An 18,173-nucleotide genomic window follows, 5' to 3' on the forward strand; every position below is an offset into this window, starting at 1 on the left:
ATGTTAAAAATATTAACAAAACACATAATATTTTTTATAATTTTTATTATCTAAAAAAAAATTATTTATAATATTATATAGTAGTTGTTATATTTAAAATTATATTAATTCAATTAAAAATTAATTAATTATTTAAATATTATTTAGTTCAATTTAATTATAAATTATATTATTGATTATCTTTTTAATCACTTAAAAATTTTAAGGGGGTTTTACATACATACCACTTTATTTTATGCTATTTACATATCTAACTTCAAAAATATTAATATTACATGATTACCACCCATAGAACAAATTTGAGTGCATGGAATGAAATATTAAAGTTTATAGAATTGTAAGAATGATATAAATGAATTATATGAGTGATATATTTGATATTAAAGTTGTATATGGGTGATATGAATGTAATATTAATATTTTAGAGGTTAGATATATAAATAGCATAAAATAAAGTGGTATGTATGTAAATTTTCCTAATAAGGTTTATTAATTATTTATAGCCATTTAGGGCTTGCTTTTTTATCTTCTCTTTTCGTGGTTGAGGTTCGGCTTCGTTGCTCCGCAGGAGGTGTAGAGATTGTACGAGTCACATCTTCAGCTCCTTCGTTGCAGTTCGAATTCGCTCCTTCGACGGCGTTCTCGGAAGTCACTACATTTTGATCGGAAGCAACGACGGGAGCTCGCTCGCTGTGAAGGTATCTTTCTCTCTTTCGCGCGCTTCTTCGGCCAAATCCCGTAAATTCGCCGAACTACAGGATTTAATAAATCTGGGATTTACGGCAAAAAGAGGGAAACGGAGGATTTATTCCGCCGTGCCTGCATAAATCCTGTTGCCAAACAGCCCCATAGTGTTTATTGATTAAGCCTCCACATCCCCCTTTGTCAATCTAGTATGCTCTAGAAAGCTTGAAGAATCTTGAATCAATCAAGAATATTTCTCCTTTTTTTCACTCCATAGATAAGACTCTTCATATGAAGAAACCATTCATGCAAAGAAGGCTCTCCCGTCCCTCCCTATCCGCCTTACTTCTTCTCCTTCTTCAAGAAAGGAATAAGCCTCCGTCCCTAATCTCAATAATCCCAAGCAATCCAAGAAGAAGACAACCCATTTTTCAGTACACACTCTCAGCAGCTTTGATGATATATTGGAAAAGTGGCTACGGCTCAACAAAATTCAAGCCAATCAGGATGATTCGGGACAAGTTTTGACCGTTTCAAGCTTGCACAGACTTCACTATAATTTTAGGAGTATGTATAGGGATAGATCAAGTCAAATTGAGTTCATTAGGCATTAATTCAAACAAATTGGGTTGAATGAGACAGAATTTTAGTGTTTTGTAGGTATCTCCAGATTCTTTCTCTGCATAAAAAATTTTGCTTTATCAGAATCTTATGATCTTAGCAGAAACTTTCCTAATTAGGCCATAAAACATCGTCAAGCAAACATCAAATGGGCATTGTTAAATCTTCAATAACACAACATGTTGTCAGGAAAACATCAAAACTCTTGGATATATGTACACACACATGCACACTGAGAGATAAAGAGAGAGATCAGATCTACAATATATAGAGAACGGCTACATTCAAATATGCAAGGCGACCTAAACAAGTATGAAGTCGAATCAATCATCAAAATTATTTCTAAGCAATATATGACGCCTAAATTGAGAGGAAACAGATCCGCTAATCAGATCGACTATCGATTACAAGAAAATGCAAGAAATTTGATCAATCTTTTACCATGAGAAGAACCAGCAGCTACTAATTGACTGGATTTAAAATACCAAGAAATCAATTACGATTAAGGAGAAGAAGGTATAGGTCAGAAGTGAGGAAACCCCGACCAGCAAGAATTGCCTAACCTAGCGAAGGCCCTTTGACTTTTCTCCTCCCCTTCGTTCTGTTTTTTTTCTCTGAAAAGGAGATCGCAGACACAATCTGCAACATATTTGATTTAGGGCATTAGCAGTTAAGTAACACTTCGAAAATGATTGTGAAGATAGATGCTAAATTTTAATTTTGTCTATATTAAATTTATTCCTATTATTTATATTTTTTTAAAAATATGTATTCTTTATTTAATAGTAGAGGGGGTAAAATTTAATGTAAACATTTTCTTAACATTGATTATTACTTCTTATCACTTAATATATTTAAATTCAAATAATTTAAATATTTTTTATAATACTTTTAGAGTTTTTGATTTGGATGTTTCAGTTTATAAGGTGTCACTCATCTAGAGTATTTGAAATGTCTGGTTCAAATTCACGGTCGCAAAAAATCCTTCAAAAATGATGGTGGATCCACTATAGAAGGCCAATAAGTACATTAATGCTCATGATCTCACTAGTTTCTTGAAGGTCTCATTATCCCCTATTGCTCAAGTTCATATCAATAAAAAAAAGGAGGGTGCATGCTAATAAAAATTGCCTCTGATACGCTATAATAAGATACCAAACTTAGTTAGGAGTTGCTCTGCCCTTTCCACATCAACCCCATCTGGGCTAGGTTGAGTTGCTCCTCTTTGAATCAACTGCTAGGCACTGCTATGCAGATGATTTGAATTAAGAGTAATTTCATTTGCCAAGCAAGATTTGAGCTCCATCAGAGAAGAGAATGTGCACAAACTTTAACTTCACCATAATTACCATGGCCGCAATATTTATAACTCCCATTAGCTAAAGCTACTACTTGCAAAGCTGATAAAAATGGGTCTCTTGAAGGGATTGTTAGATCTATGTCATTGATAAACAGGAGCTAGTGGAGAAGACTAGCCAGGCTGAGTCTAAATCATTGACATAATTATGATGATCGTATGTGGAGTGGCATTAGAAGTGTCTCATTGAAAGAGTCTACAAAGGGTCTAGTATACGGGGTAAATTTAATCTTTAGTTACCTCCATTTTTTATAGATGAGGATTTGCGTAAATTGGAATGTCTTCAATCTCTTTTTTATCATGAGAGTGGTGATCAATAATTTTGAAGTTTGTCTGATCCTAATTGACTTTGGGTTTCCTTAGTGGATGCCCTTTCTTTCACTATTTGGAGAAGCTTGACATCATAGAGAAGAATCTTTGGCCTCTAAGTGTATTCTGATTAAGTGCATTGTGATTAAGAGAACTCAAGTACATCATCACTTTTTCTATCATTTTGGGTGACGACTAGTGTTGAAAGATGAGGGAGATTGACTTCATTGTTTCAAGTGCTCCATCAACATATAATGCAATCTATGGTTGACAATAATTGAATGACTACCGGCCATTGAGTCGATTTACCACTTAATAATGAAGTTTAGACTTGGCTCACTACCAGGGGCGGAGCCAGCATTTTTTTCATGTGGGGGCACAATTTATTGAATTTAAAAAAATCGTCAACCTTTTTAAATTTATGAAATTTATTTTCAATTTGTGTGGGGGGGAATTCATGATCATGTGATTGACACGATCCTTTTGACAAGTAGTATCTCTGCACACTATCCCTCTCATTAGGATTATAATATAAATTTTTTTTTCTCAATCCAGAATCAGTGGGGACATCGGCATAATTTATTTGTGTATGGCTTTCTTTAGTTTGTATATTGTTTTCCTCAAATAAAAGTTTCTAGTCATCTCCTTCAAATTTTCTTTTGAAATACATATGCATATCTAATTTGAATGAAAACAACATCACATTACTTTTACTGATTAATTAATCATATCTATAAGAAAAATAAAATAAAGCAATGTGAAAAATAGCCAATTGCTTATAAAATTTCACACATTATAAAGTTTTATAATTTACCAGCTCAATTTTAAATAGAAAAAAGCTCTCCTCACATAAGTCTTAATGCATACCAAGTTCAAATCAAAGTTGATTCATTGGAGAAAATACAAAAAAAAAAAAAAAAAAAAAAAAAAAAAAAATCAATACTTTCTCCCCGAAACCTAGCTCCAGCTTCCCTAAACTCAGGGCTTTTGGCTTAGATCACTAGATGTGGAAAAGAACGAGGTACCACTCAAGTATTTTTTTAATACAAGTAGAGATATTTTTTTGGGACATTTAGGCCATTTAGGCAAACTCACACACACAACGCATACACATAGACTCGAACTTTGGACCTCTTAGTTGGAAGCCTAAGCTCTTAACCAATAGGCCAAGGAGAGTTGTGTCAAGTAGAGATATTTGATCCGTGCATAAAAGAAGCAAGGCAGGTGGGAATTTTTTTTTTGGGTAAGACGGGTGGGAATGAGGATGACGAAAAAAATATCTAACATTAATAATTTGCTTTAGGCCTAATTAAAGAGTAATATATAGTATTAATTAGACATTGCTCGCACATCCAGTGGGGGCCCGTGCCCCCACGGCCCCCAGCTTAAATCCTCCCTTGCTCGCTACTATTAATATTTATGGCTAGCTCATCCAGTTGCACATGTATTATTTGAACACCATTTGAGCCTAGATGTCCCATATACTCTATAGTGGCTCTACAAATTGGGAAATTCTCTAGTGACCGAGGAGTTCATTGAAGTCTTAAGAGCTATTTGGTTGTCAGTATTTAGAAATTTGATGTATTCAAAATACAATGTAAATTAAAATTTTGTATTTAAAATATTTTGTTGTGTTTGGTTGCTTGTAAAAGAAATTCAGGAGTTTAGTTTTTTGTGTTTAGTGGTGAGAGATGGTTGGCGGGTGGCGCTGAGCGGTGGCTAGCGGCTGACAGCACTAGCCAACGATGTCTGGTGATGGGTGGTGGTGGGCTTTAGCGGCAGGGGTGGTGGCGGTGACTGTTGGCTGTGGACGAAGCTTTATGCACATGGCATATTTGGAATTAGCCTCGATTGGGCAAATTCAATATACATTGAAAATGAATTAGGTAGGAAATTTTAAATACCTAAAAAAATTACTCAGCATTTGTTTTTCTTCTGAACAAACACCTGAAATTTCAATATATATGCATTTGATTTACTTTATACTACATATTTGCAACCAAACAATCCCTTAGTAAGAGCAAAATTCAACTTGGACTTTTCATATCAGCTCCATGTTCGAAGGCTACTGCATAATCGAGCTAATTTCTCTCTTATAAAATAAGGTTGGATATGAGCGTTTCCTGTAACTAACTGAATGCTCACCTGATAAGTAAGTTATCAGAGGAATAGGAGCATTGCTGAGGTATGAGGCAGCATATCAAAGCTGAAGTGGACAGGTTCCTTGAAAGTTGTATTCATTCGAGCTTTATCCACTTTTCAAACAATCCTCTTATAGTTGACGTAGAGCTCGCTGTGTTTAGAATCTTTTCTTTTAAGCCGGCTGTACCATAGGATAAAATGAGTACTAGGGAGCTTAGATGACCAGCGCCAAATCTGTCCCTAGAATTCTTCCAGCTGCAAATTAAAGATGAAATATTACGTCTCAGATAATCGGATCTTGAAAAGGGAAGCATATAAATTCCAAACAAAAGCAGTTACTTAAACATTGAGAAATAAATGATTCATCGTTTCAACATTTTCACAGCAATGGCAAGTAGCTACTATTGGAAGCAAACTGATGTGCCGGTTCAGGCTGAACAGGCCCAAGTGGCCCAAGGGCCGGTTTAGTAGTGGGCCGGTTCAGCACTACTACAGGAGGCGGAATCCATCCGCCTCCCTTGGCTTGGCCCACTTCTTGGGTGGGCCTCACTCCTCAATTAGATTTGAAAATTAAACAGAGGGGGCAGCTAGGGCTTGGGAGGGAAAATCGATTAGGAAAGATTTTGTATTATAGAGGATCAGAGGGATTATGGTGTTTTTATGTTTTGTTTGATTGCAAGTTAGGGTTTCTTGGCGTTTGGACTCTAGACTCTCTTGTCTAGAGATTTGGGAGAGTCGATCCTCCTCTCGAATTGAGGATCATTTGTATCTTGTTCGTGTTTGTTTGGCTTTGTTTCTCTTATTGCAATCCACCGTTTTGGGGCGATTTGGCCCAGATTTTGCATTATTCTCGATGCTTTCACCAATTGGAGATAGGTTTGCTTGTGAACTCAAGTATTACCCGTAGGGTTACTTGCGAATTCAAGTATTTCCTATCACAAACTACAGGAATTGCGTCAGAAACATGCCACCCATCAATCTATTATCTATAAACTGTAAATAATGGTAAAAAAGAAGAAGAAGAAGAAGAAGAAGAAAACAACTCCCCTTGTTTCCATCATATTTATTTTTCAACTTTCTCTTACGCCAGTAATGCCACATAACCTTCTCGAAGTATTAAGAGTCTAGATTTTTCATCAGTTTACCTAAGAAAGGATGCTGCAATATTTGTACCCCTTAAAAGCAGGTCGTAAGATTCCCTGGGATCTAATTGACATTTGGCTTTGCCTGTGTTGTTCCCTTTGCACATAAAAGTTATCCGACTTTATTGTCATGTTGTTTCTTTGGACATTACTAATCTAGGATGACCTTATCCTCTCCCAGTATGGAACATTTTGGGCGCACAACAAAATCGATATTTTATTCGAAGTTAATTGTATTGCTGCTAGTGTAATTCTTCATCAATTATGTGTAAACCTATGTTGCACCGAAATTTATGAAGTTGTGCTGTATCCGATACACCGATACACGGATACGCCTCCAATACTCCACCGATACTTGTCGGATACGCCAAAGCCGTATCCAATTAAAATACTATTTAATTTTGAAAGGACACGCGTATCCGATACGCGTGTCCGTTGAAAAACAAAAAGAAATAAAAAAAAAAGACGTGTCATATTTACTTCCGTGGTTGCGAGCAAGATTCTCTCATTTTCGATATGGATTTGAGTCTCTTGATGATATGAAAATATTAAAATTTACTAATATTTCACTTGATGAGCCTGAATTAGAAGCTATGAGATTTATTGAAGATGATATAGAAGTTCAAAGACAAACCAATGAAGAAGATAATTATATAATTCCCTCTATTGAATAGTTGAAACTTCAAGTGCTAGATAATTTATGTTTATGCTTTTGTTGTTGTACTAGACATTTAATGCTTGCTTATATTTTGATATTATAAGCTACAAGGCTAAAAATGATGTTGTTGTCATTTTTTTTTGTAATTTCAAATATTATGCTTTGTTTGCTTTCTTAATTTTTATGTATGATTTATAAATTATAATGCCGTGTCCGCACCGTACCCGTATCCTGTATTTTTAAGAATTGACGTGTCCCGTATCCGTATCGTGTCGTATCCGTGTCGCCGTATCCGTATCGGTGCAACATCTGTAAACATTTAAGCTCATCTAATAGTACATTCTGATGATTATATATTTGTGCTGTAATGATTTTCATATTCAGCATGTATAACAGAAATAAAAAAAGAGTGTTTATTAGTTGCATTGAAGTATGAATTCTTAGAAATATGTTGGTCAAGATGTTCAGGAATAAGCTGCTATTGAATTTGAATTAGACTTTTTTGACAAAATAATTGCAAAACCGATTAAAGAATATTAACATACAGATGAAATTATCGAAATTATTTTTATTATTTTCTTAAAATTGATGGGAGAAAATTGATGGGAGAAAATTGATACAGATTCAAGTGAATAATTTTATATACAGCTCATTTCATATGGTATACTCTGTGAGCAAAAACAATCATGCAAAACTTAGCCAATGCAAAAAAAAAAAAGGTGTTTGGTTTGGTTGGTTTAGTTTAGGGGTGTCAATATTTGACCCGATCCGAAAACTCGATTAAAAAAATTTGGGTTAGGGTCAACCCATTTGAGAAACGGGTTGGGTTTGAGTTCTGGATTTTGACCCGTTTATAAAACCGGGTTGGGTTCGGGTTGACCCGGAAACCAAAAACCAACCCAGGTTGTCTCGGGAACATCGTGCGTAACCTCGTCTCGTTAGCATCGTCGCATGACGCCATGACTGTGCCTGACGCCTAGTCAAATCCGGAAATACCGAACCGGAAAGTTTGAAATATTGCTGGTCCGGCAATACCGTCGCAGTCCTGTCCGCACTGGCCTCCCGCTGTCGCCATGTTGTTTTCGTCGTCTCGTCCTTGCTGCTAGTGGCCGCTACCGCCATGCCCGCAGATCCGCATTGCCGCTGTACCGCAACTGGTTTCTCCGCGTTAGAGCCTTCAGCCCTTTGCCAGTTCGCCTAGCTCTGTAGCGCACAAATGAGGAATGCGCATGATCCCTAAACATCGTGGGGTCAGGTCGGGTCAACCCAATAACCTGCATGGGTCGGGTCCGGGTTGACAATCCTGACCCGTTTGCAAAATTAGGTCGGGTTAGGGTCAACCTGTTTGGACCCGGGTCAACTCTGGGTTGGACCCAATCTAGATCCGTCTACCCATTTTGACATCCCTAGTTCAGTTTGAAGCCTTTTTGATTTCAGCAATTAAAGGGATAATCTCAAATTTATAGCGTAGTATAGCCTATGAAAACTCTCCTGTATTTTAGTTTTTTAATAACCAAACCCAATCACTGAAATCAAACAAATCCAAACTATATATTCATTTTACTAAAAATATAGCCCGATTTGAACTGTTTGGGTTTGTTTGTTGTTAGTTCTATCTTTTTCTGTTATGTTCTGAGTCATATTATATTTGGAACTAAATCAAGTCATGTCCATCTTTAATAATAGTGGGATATTTAATGAGTGCTTCTACGTATCTGATCAATGACTAGCCTTAATCGAAAGTTCTCTCTCGTGATCGAGAGGGGTAATTAACTATAGGGGCTTGCGCCTATAGGAAACCAGAACTCAGATCATAAAGTCCTCACAAAATGAGGGCGAAATCTCTGGGTAGTGTCTTATCTACAAACCCATCTGCCTTCCAAAATTTACCTCGGAACATATTCAGTTAAAACTCCCTCGCCGAAAAAAGAAAAGCGAGCGGAGGCCGGGGCCGAATTTTCGGAGCCCACAGTTAAGGATGAATTATTGTTAATATAGTTCACTAAATTTATTTTTAGGGGCAATGCTACGTATGAACAGCCTTTCTGGAGTAAAGGGTAAGGCAATGTGCATCAACTTTTAGGATCTTCATGCACTGGTGCACATTTTTTTAAATTTAATTTTAGGGCTTGGTGAGAATGAGTTGAGAATATAATGTGGAGTATTTTAAGAAGAAATTTAAAACTACCATGTAGAACTTATATCGTCCATGAAAGAAAGCTATTTTCAAGGAATATACTGTTAATAGCATATTCCTAATTCTTAGTACAGCGCTTGATGGTGAATACAATCTTGATATTCTTGTGATATGAGGGCTTTCGTAGTGATTCCTATGTTCCTATATCCAGTGATGATTAATTCCTTTGCAGTTTTGATGTGTCTCTTATTTTAGTTTAAATACTTGGTTGACTATTAGGTTTTTGTGCATATTTGTGTATTACTTGTCATTTGCCTTTTTCATTCTTGAGGATGAGGGTGGGAGCAGTTATTTGAGTTCTATGTTCTTTTCTACTTTTGATAAGTTTGGTTGACAGAAATTAATTGTCTCAGTTTTGTTTTTCCTCGTGTGCATTATATTCTGCTTTCAGTATCTTGTAATATTAGTTCTAATTTATCGCTTAATTGGCAGGTAAACAAATGGATTCTAGCAGACGTCAGGAAGGGATTCAACAACTATTAGCTGCAGAACAAGAAGCCCAGCATATTCTCAATGCTGCTAGGAATGGTGAGCTAATTCATTAAATCTCTCTTTATGTCGCATTGTTGTAGAATTGCTAACGTGCATCCTAGCTGTGATGAGGGCATTATGTTTAATGAAATTTTTTTTTCCGTTAATATTCTCACAATTTGTTTTGTCCGATGCTTATATAATCTCTAGCTAATTTCTAATTTGTAAGAGTAGGCTAATTTCAATGCATTGCCACACTTTCGATCACACAGATTGTTTCTAACCTGATATTTTACGGGAAAAAAAAATGTGAAAGCTAAGCTTCCTATAATATTTAAGTGTTCATAGTCTTAATAATACATTGTCAATGCTAAATTAAATTTTTAGTAAACTAGTAATTGTTTAAAATACAAGTCATACTGAAGAATATGACGTACTTCTGAGAGTAATTTCAAATGCATGTAAAGTAGTTATGCTATTAGGGTATTGAGTTCAATCTATAATTTTGATCTGCATAGAATAGGGGTGAAATTCTAGTTGAGCTCGAGCCATAGCAAGTTTGAGCTCAACTCATATAATTTTTAGGTAGCTCGAACTCGAGCTCAAACTCAGCTCGAACTCGACTTCTGTCTCCAAACCCCAGGCTCGAGCTCAGCTTGATTGCAGGCTCGAATAGAAGGTAATTTTTATTAAATTTTCATGGTAAGTTGGTTTAAAATTTTTTACATTAAGGAGATAGCTCCAGTCCTCTTTTTTTTTTTTAAGGAGAAATAAGACCCAAGCCCATTCATTGACTATTAACAAAAATTACATAAGTAAAGAAAAAAAGTAATACCAAGTTCAATTTTCTAAATAAAAAGCAAATAACAATCTTGTCATTTTATTGGGCAGATTATTTTATAGAAGTTCAAATGATCAATATTAAACAATTAAGCATAATTGACAATATTGGGTATTAGGAACAATCCTGCTCAAACATAATATAAATAACATTAGTTTTACAAACAACCATCAGGATGACAGTACCTCCAACTTTAGATTGTTCAAAAAGAACTATAAAATAATATAAAAGGACACATAATAAGTATCAATTATAGCCCTCATAAAGTTCACTTAACAAATAGATTAATACAGCCCAACATTTAACTAAAATACATAAACATGCCGTTAGAAGATTACAAAGTCCACCAAAAAAATTAATTTTTCCAAGTCTCAATCATCTTTTTCATTCAGTTTGTAGGCAATCTGCAAATGGGAAAAGTGAAAGTTATCTTCTTTGCATTAAATCATTTAGAATGTGACTATGAGTAGAAAGATAGTGAGTAGGATTACCTTAAAATGCTTTTAACTAGATGATAATGGTATCTCCATCTCTTCATCATCCTCCTCTTCCTACGAACAATATATATCACAATATGTTATTAATATAACATATAATAATTTTGAATAACAATTAAAAAAAAGCATAAAAAATCAATTCCTTTATCCTTCCCTTTAATCCATATTGTGAACAAACTTAATTAGACCCGCATATCAGAGTTTGTACTGTCTCAACACCCAATAGAACTATAAGTATCAATAACTCTCTCCCATGCTCAAAATGTAGATTCTTAAGCAACTGTGCTAATTGGGATGGATATGATGCTACAACCATTCTTGATAATATGTAGTATTTCTTTTGGTTGCTCTTCCACCATGCAATCAGGTCGAATGTCCTGTCAGCTAGACAAATCTCTATGCCATTCTCTAAATATTTATCTAAATCTGACTTAACAGATTTCTTATTTATTTATTAGAAGACATAAGCAGTGAAATTAAGCCACAAACTATATATATTTATTCCAAATGTATGACCCATTCTTAAATTAGTATTTTCCCCTATCGAAGCTGCTCTCCCCAATCTACATGTGCCACCTGCCCCTTCAATTTGTGACTCAAAGCGTGATACATATTCTTTATACAATTCAAATAATAAAGTACAAACATATGAATATCTTGTGCACTCCTATCTCCATCATAATTGTAGAATATGCAAACTCTATAATAAGAAATTTCATCCTTGAACCCATAATAGCACCAAATGCCATTAGAATGTTACATTCGCACCAATATTTATCAGATTTGCCTATCATTTTTCTAGTCATATCTCTGATAAATTGACTAGGAGCAATTGAGCTATCATCTAAATCTTTATGGTGCATATTTGATATAAAATTAAATTTGAATTAGGGCATTTAGTACCTGAAATAATGCTTATTCATTAAAAAAACCTAGGACATCTCAAACCTTCTCTATGTTATTCCATTCCTCTTTTGTAGGACAATTATGATAAGCAATTTCTCTCTCACGATACGAAAAGATGGCTTCCCTCATTTTAAAGGCCACAATCAATATATTGTAGGTTGAATTCCAATGTGTTGGACAATCCATAACGGGTTTTATAGTGAGCAATTACAACAACTGTACAACATCAATAAATTGAAGCACTCTACTCTGATGCATTTATAAAGCTAACAATGTCACAAATTTTGTCAACTACAAGCTTCTAGACCTTTAATATCATTTTTAACCATCAAATTCAAGATATGCGCACAACAACAAACTTGAAATAGCCTATCTCTAAAAAATAATTTATTTTGCACATTGAAATTGTCCTTTAGTAATTTAATAGCTCTATTATTATTAGCAACATTGTCAATTGATATTGTGGATACTTTATTCTCTAGACCCCATTCACTAAGGATTTGTAGAAAGTGTCAAGAATTTTAGAAGCTGTATGAGGAGGCAAGTGTAGGAAACTTAGAACACCTTTATGTAACCTCTAATTAGAGTCCACATAATGTGCGGTGACAACCATATTAGAAATTCTTTGGTTCTTTGACTTTCATAAGTCTGTGGTAAAACTGATTTTGTTTATACTTCTCAATATATTTTATAACTTTTTTCTCTTTCCTGTAAACTAACATGATGTCACTATGAGCATTTGTTCTTAAAATTAAAAAAAAACGTGACATTGACTTTAGAACCAGATTGAAACCTAATTTTTTCACCACTGAATATGGTTTCTTATTGATAAAGAAATATTATGATTTGCTTTCTCGTACTTTAAAATTATCACATTTAATAGTATGATTTGCTTTCTCGTACTTTAAAATTATCATATTTAAATGATGTCAAACTACTACTTTCCTGGTAATTTTCAATTGCTGAATCAATATCCTTCGATTGAAACGCAAAATTTTTTAGTTTCTTTAGGAACGGATTCTAGCAGCACAATGTTCTAAGTGTCTTTTAAACTGTTGTTGATCTTGTATTCGCTATAGAAAGTTTTTTCTGGCAAAAGCATTCCCCTTTCTTCTTTCCATCAAGAAGAATAACTTCCTACTCATTCTTAAACTCATCCCAAATCGTTAATGTCTTTTTGTAGTTTCTATTGGATTTTCATCTTTATTCTCATTAGTTGTTTTAGCAGCATGCCTTTTTATGCCCTTATTTTCCCCCACACAAATATTATTTTCATTCAAAATATCATGTGCATATGCACTATACGACTGCACTTTATCAACAATTTCTAAATTTATTGAGTCACTAATATTATTTTCGGCAAATGATTTGGCTTACATTCTAGAATGTATAACACAAACAGTAAAAATGTAGCATACTAATTCTTTCATGAAAAAAAAAAAAAGAAGGAAAAGACATCTAAAATATTGATTGAATTGCTAAAATCCTTATCAACAATTTTCATTGCAAAGGGAATAACTAAATAAACAAGTATACATCTCTATTTATCCATTGCAAAACCAAAGGCAAGTACTTAGGACATGAAAATGAAATACACAATCACACAATCTACATTAGAGCTAGCAAAATATTGAAACCAAATTACAACACAATTTTGAAAGCAATAATTTCAGAGGAAACCTTTTCCACAACATTATAATGTGAAGCATGTTAAAACAAAGCAGCACAAAGCCAGAAACTATCTTTAAATTAATATTATGATTATCTCTAGGAGAAGGATATAAATCAAGCAAACAAATGCAAGATCTAAGCAAGATCCTAATATTCCAACTTCCAAGTAACTAAATCAAGCAACCAAATTATTATTGTAATTATTAAATAAATGCAAGATCCAAACAACTTTTTAACAAATAGGGCATTAGGGCTCACCTAAACCCACTAGCATCTGAATGAAAGCATTCTAACCTCAAAAATTTTGGCTTTGAGGAAGAAGATGAACGACCTAAAGAACCCCTAGCCGAAGCAGGAGTTGTTCGTCTCGAACTCCCGGTGTAGCTGTTGCAAAATGTGGGAAAATGATGGATTATGTTCTGGAGTAAGGAGTGAAGATCATTGTTTAAAATTGCGCAATATAAGGCTCGCCTTGAGGCCCGCCTCAGCACAATTCCAATGAAAAATGCCTCAAGGCTTACGCCTCGAGCATTTTTATGAGGCCTACACCTCAGCTTGGCTAAGGCCCGCCTCGCCTTACTGGCGTAAGGCGTACGCCTAACTCAATTTATATATATTTTTATTAAAACTTACCTAAATTATAAACTAAAGTCCCGAACAATTATGCCTTCATGCGCCCCAAAGCCACAACAACTTCCTCTCAACCATCTTGACCTTTAGCCCACCACCTTTGTTGTATCTACCACTATCGTAGCCAACCCCGGGAATCACTAGAAAGCCGCACATAACCACCACCTCCTTCTCTAAAAATGTTGGAGTATTCTCTTCTTTGTGTTGATGATAAATATTTATGAAAGAGAAAGATGATTAAAATAAATGAAGAATAACATATTAAGATGCATTGAACTCCACAGGATAAGGCAGGGGAGAAACCAATTTGTTATGATGATGGCTCAAATAAAGATCCCTTCAGTGATGATTTCTAAGTTTTTTTCAATTATGTAAGTTTTTTTTTAAGAATTAAATGTGGATAAGTGAGGAACTGAGAAAGAAAAAATTTGGAGTTGAACTTGATGTTATAAGATACTTTTACATAATTCCTATGTTTCAAATTATTTTGCTCTTCTAATGTTTGGATTTTAATTCTTTTTCACGCAATTTATTAGTTGTCACTTTATCCTTGTGAAATTTTTTATTTCATATGTATTCCAATTTATTACTTTATAGTTCAATAGAAAGTTTATATCATTATTTAACATATTATTTGGGTATTATATAAAAGATTGCTTTTAATCTTTATTTTCATTTTTCACAATTTTTAGATTTTGAGGCTTATACCTCAAAATGTCTTGAGGCTTATGTCTCACCTCACAAAAGAAAAACGTCTCACTACCCAATTGCGCAAGTTTAAACCTTGGTGAAGATACAAGTTAGAGATAAGAAAACTGGAGAAATTTCTAAGCGATCGTCGAACGATCTCGCTATTCATCGTTCCTCGCTCACTAATCATAACAGCAAGAGAGAAAGCCCTAGAATTTTAGCTAGCACTGCACACACAACAGCGAAAGAGAAAGCTCTATCCAGTTTTGTTAGACTATAAGTAATTGGATATTATGCTTTCTCGCTTTTGCCTTCAATCTATTCGACCCGCTCGAGTCTCATGATGAGTCAATGAGTCGAGTAGCAACTCAATCGAACTTTAACTCGATTACCCAACAAGCTCGTAAATCTATTCGAGCTTGAAAATCAATAAGCTCGGATTGTGAGCTCGTTATCGAGTCGACTTGACTCATTTGCACCCTCAACATAGAACTCAAAGCTTGCTCAAAATAATCCAAAATTGTCATTAGATATTAGTTTTATTAAAAAAAGAGAAAAAAATTCTACTTATTAAATGGTTAAATTGAATTTTGTGTTAGTATGATTAGGATCCGAACATGCTGCCTTTTTTATTTTCTTTACTACTGACTTGAATAAGGGTGTAGGTTAGCCAAATCGGCTTGAACTTGACTCGTTAACAGGTTCTCAAGTCTAGCTTGAGCTGCAAGGTTGTGCTTGAGCTAAAATTAAACTTTTGTATTAAATGAGCACGAGTTTAGGCTTGATTAAAAATAGACTTGTTTGATTAGAATAAATAAGTAAACTCTAAATTGCGCTTTTCTATTAATTATTGAGCAGGTTTTGGAGACAGCAAGTCTTGCAAACTCCTCTTCATATTTAGTTGGTCCCGTGGTTGCCTTCTCTAGCGAATTCCCTTCGTGAATTCCTCATTGACTCCTCATTGATGTGTTCTATAGCAGTCTCCCAATGTGACTTCCTCGTTGTCTCTCCCTAAATTCGTGGATATCTTCTCCAACGAGCTCCCATTATAACTTCCTTGTTGATCTCTTCCCCTGTGAGCTCTAATCGTGACTTCCCCTGTCAATTCCTTTTCCAGCAAGTTTCTTTCACGACTTCATCCCTTCTTTGTCGTGGATTGTTTGTTGAATTTGAGGAGGAGAATCAAACTCACAAGCTGAGCTCAAGCTCAACATCTAAGATTGACTTGGCTTGAGCTCAAATTTGATTCTAGTGTGAGATAGATTAGCCGAGCTCGAGTTAGCTATTTTTTGATCTCAACTCAACTTGCTTACACCAGCAAATTTGAGTAATATAAGTCCTACACAACTTGACCCAAAATCAAATTTTCTTGTCCTCTTCTGGTTGTGTTATCATTTTGGTTCTAATATTGACATCCCTAATTTGAATAAAATGAGTTTGATGAAAAATTTCAAGTTTGGGAACTAGGAAGTGTATTTAGTGATTACACTTATTTAAGTCATTTATGCCCAAGAAACGAAGCAATTTATTAAACAATGATGTTTGGGACCATAAAATTAGTCGTGGCAGGAAAGCAATTCAGATTGGTTGCAAGTGGGTTAATAAAGATATTATGGGTTCGTAAAATGAAAAGGATTAAATATAAATGTGTAAGTATTACAAATTCAGAGGTGCAATATCACCCTTGGACTATTTTTGCATATGCTCAACTCCGGAATCAAGCTATTCTTATCTTTTTTTTGTTTTCTCACAAAACTTCATTATGATAGAATATCTTATAGATTTGTATATGTAGAATGTTGCATGTGCTTGTTAATGAGTTGATATAGCATAACCATCACAAATTCTTCCCCCATAGCTTCATTTACATGGGTCTGATGTGCCATCTCCTTTCGTTGCACATTCTTTGTTATTTGTGGTAGTTGCAACATTGTGTTAGCTTTCTTTCACGTTATATTTGCTTAGGAGTTTGGTTGTCAAACGTCGTTGTTAACTTCTCTTATCTGTCCCAGCAAAAATGGCCAGGCTAAAGCAGGCGAAAGAGGAGGCTGATAAAGAGGTCGCTGAGTTTCGTGCCCAGCTGGAAGCTGATTTTCAAAAGAAAGTTGCGGAGGTAAAGTTTCACTGTGCTTCGATTATTTTCTTATCAATCCATAATTGAATTGTCAAGTCAAATTGGGTTGATTATCTTATTTGATCAAGTAGAAGACCCAGGATGAAGGGGTCATAGGATAATGATTGGGGTTTACATTCTAAACCTTTAGATGAATTAATTGTCTTTCCCTCTTACCTCATCTTTACAACTCTTTTGAGTTATAAAATCTATCTTCTTATAACTCACTGAGCTGTAATTTCGACTGTTTTGACAATGCAGATTATTTATTTGGTTTTTAAGAATGGAATTCCTTGCTTTTTCCTAGGTGGCCTTTTTGCTCTTAGCAAACAATTTCAAACCCAATTACTATAGCTTAATCATATTGGGTTTTTTTTTGCCACATGCACAACTGCTTAATTAAGAGTTTCCTTGAATATTTTTAGGTTGTAATTAATTTAAGAGCTTGCTCTTTTAGAAAATCTGGACCCCCAAAATTAAAATAAACCCTATAAAAAACCCATGTGTTTATTTTTTTCTAAATCAAGTGCATCTGATGCAACATGCATGATGTGAGACACATCATCATAATCAGTCAGAATGTCATCATCATCATCTAGGATTTTTGAATTTTACTATGGCTTCCTTTTTCTTCAAACAGAGTAGTGGTGATACTGGCGCAAACGTTAAGCGCCTGGAAGAGGAAACTGAGGCCAAAATCCAAAGCCTTGACTCAGAGTCTGATAGGATATCTGGTGATGTCGTTCAAATGCTTTTAAGGTATGTGACCCAGGTGAAGAATTAGCTAAGGACTACCGTTCCTTTTTGTGGTGACGATACCTTTTTTAAAAGGTTATGCTTTGTGCTTCTTCTATTCCTTCCTTGTACTTGAGAGCTGGGGGTTCTCCTTGTTTCTGAACTAATAAATAGCTCATTTATCATAGTATAGTGTAATGAGCTTGGTCTTTGTGGAAGTTAAGAGTCAGTGGTGTGACATGACCATTTTGTTCTCCTAAATGGAAGCTATTAATAATATCTGAACATTTGCAGTTAATTTCAGCTTTTATGCATATTCAGACAAGCAAGCTGTTAAGATAGCCAACTTCTTTTTTCTTTTTTTTAACATGAAAAACTACCTGAAATTTTAGTTTTTTTTAACTCCTAGTGAAAATTTAGTCCATGTTTTTTTCTCTCTAAACCTGAATGATGTCAATGGAAATTATCAGCATAAGCAAAAGAGATTGGATTCCAAAGTTTTTGCTAAT

General features: G+C 34.7%; 1 protein-coding gene across 1 annotated transcript; it reads left to right on the forward strand.

Annotated features, from left to right (window-relative positions):
• Positions 1–509: 509 nt before the first annotated feature.
• LOC110100602 (V-type proton ATPase subunit G 1) lies at positions 510–17,967 on the forward strand. The gene is made up of 4 exons (XM_020828179.2): positions 510–698; positions 9,543–9,638; positions 16,829–16,929; positions 17,570–17,967. The coding sequence occupies exons 2-4, from the start codon at positions 9,551–9,553 to the stop codon at positions 17,711–17,713; spliced, it is 333 nt and encodes a 110-aa protein (XP_020683838.1). The 5' UTR covers positions 510–698; positions 9,543–9,550; the 3' UTR covers positions 17,714–17,967.
• Positions 17,968–18,173: the final 206 nt, after the last annotated feature.

Source organism: Dendrobium catenatum, unplaced genomic scaffold (assembly GCF_001605985.2).
Source record: "Dendrobium catenatum unplaced genomic scaffold, ASM160598v2 original_scaffold_125794, whole genome shotgun sequence".
NCBI lineage: Eukaryota > Viridiplantae > Streptophyta > Magnoliopsida > Asparagales > Orchidaceae > Dendrobium > Dendrobium catenatum.

Bases quoted from the DNA above. Each gene is read 5' to 3' on its own strand.
- LOC110100602 (XM_020828179.2), top strand. From the start codon at position 9,551: ATGGATTCTAGCAGACGTCAGGAAGGGATTCAACAACTATTAGCTGCA. The intron at 9,639-16,828 runs GTGAGCTAATTC...TATCTGTCCCAG, and splicing joins TCTCAATGCTGCTAGGAATG to CAAAAATGGCCAGGCTAAAG. The intron at 16,930-17,569 runs GTAAAGTTTCAC...TTCTTCAAACAG, and splicing joins TTCAAAAGAAAGTTGCGGAG to AGTAGTGGTGATACTGGCGC.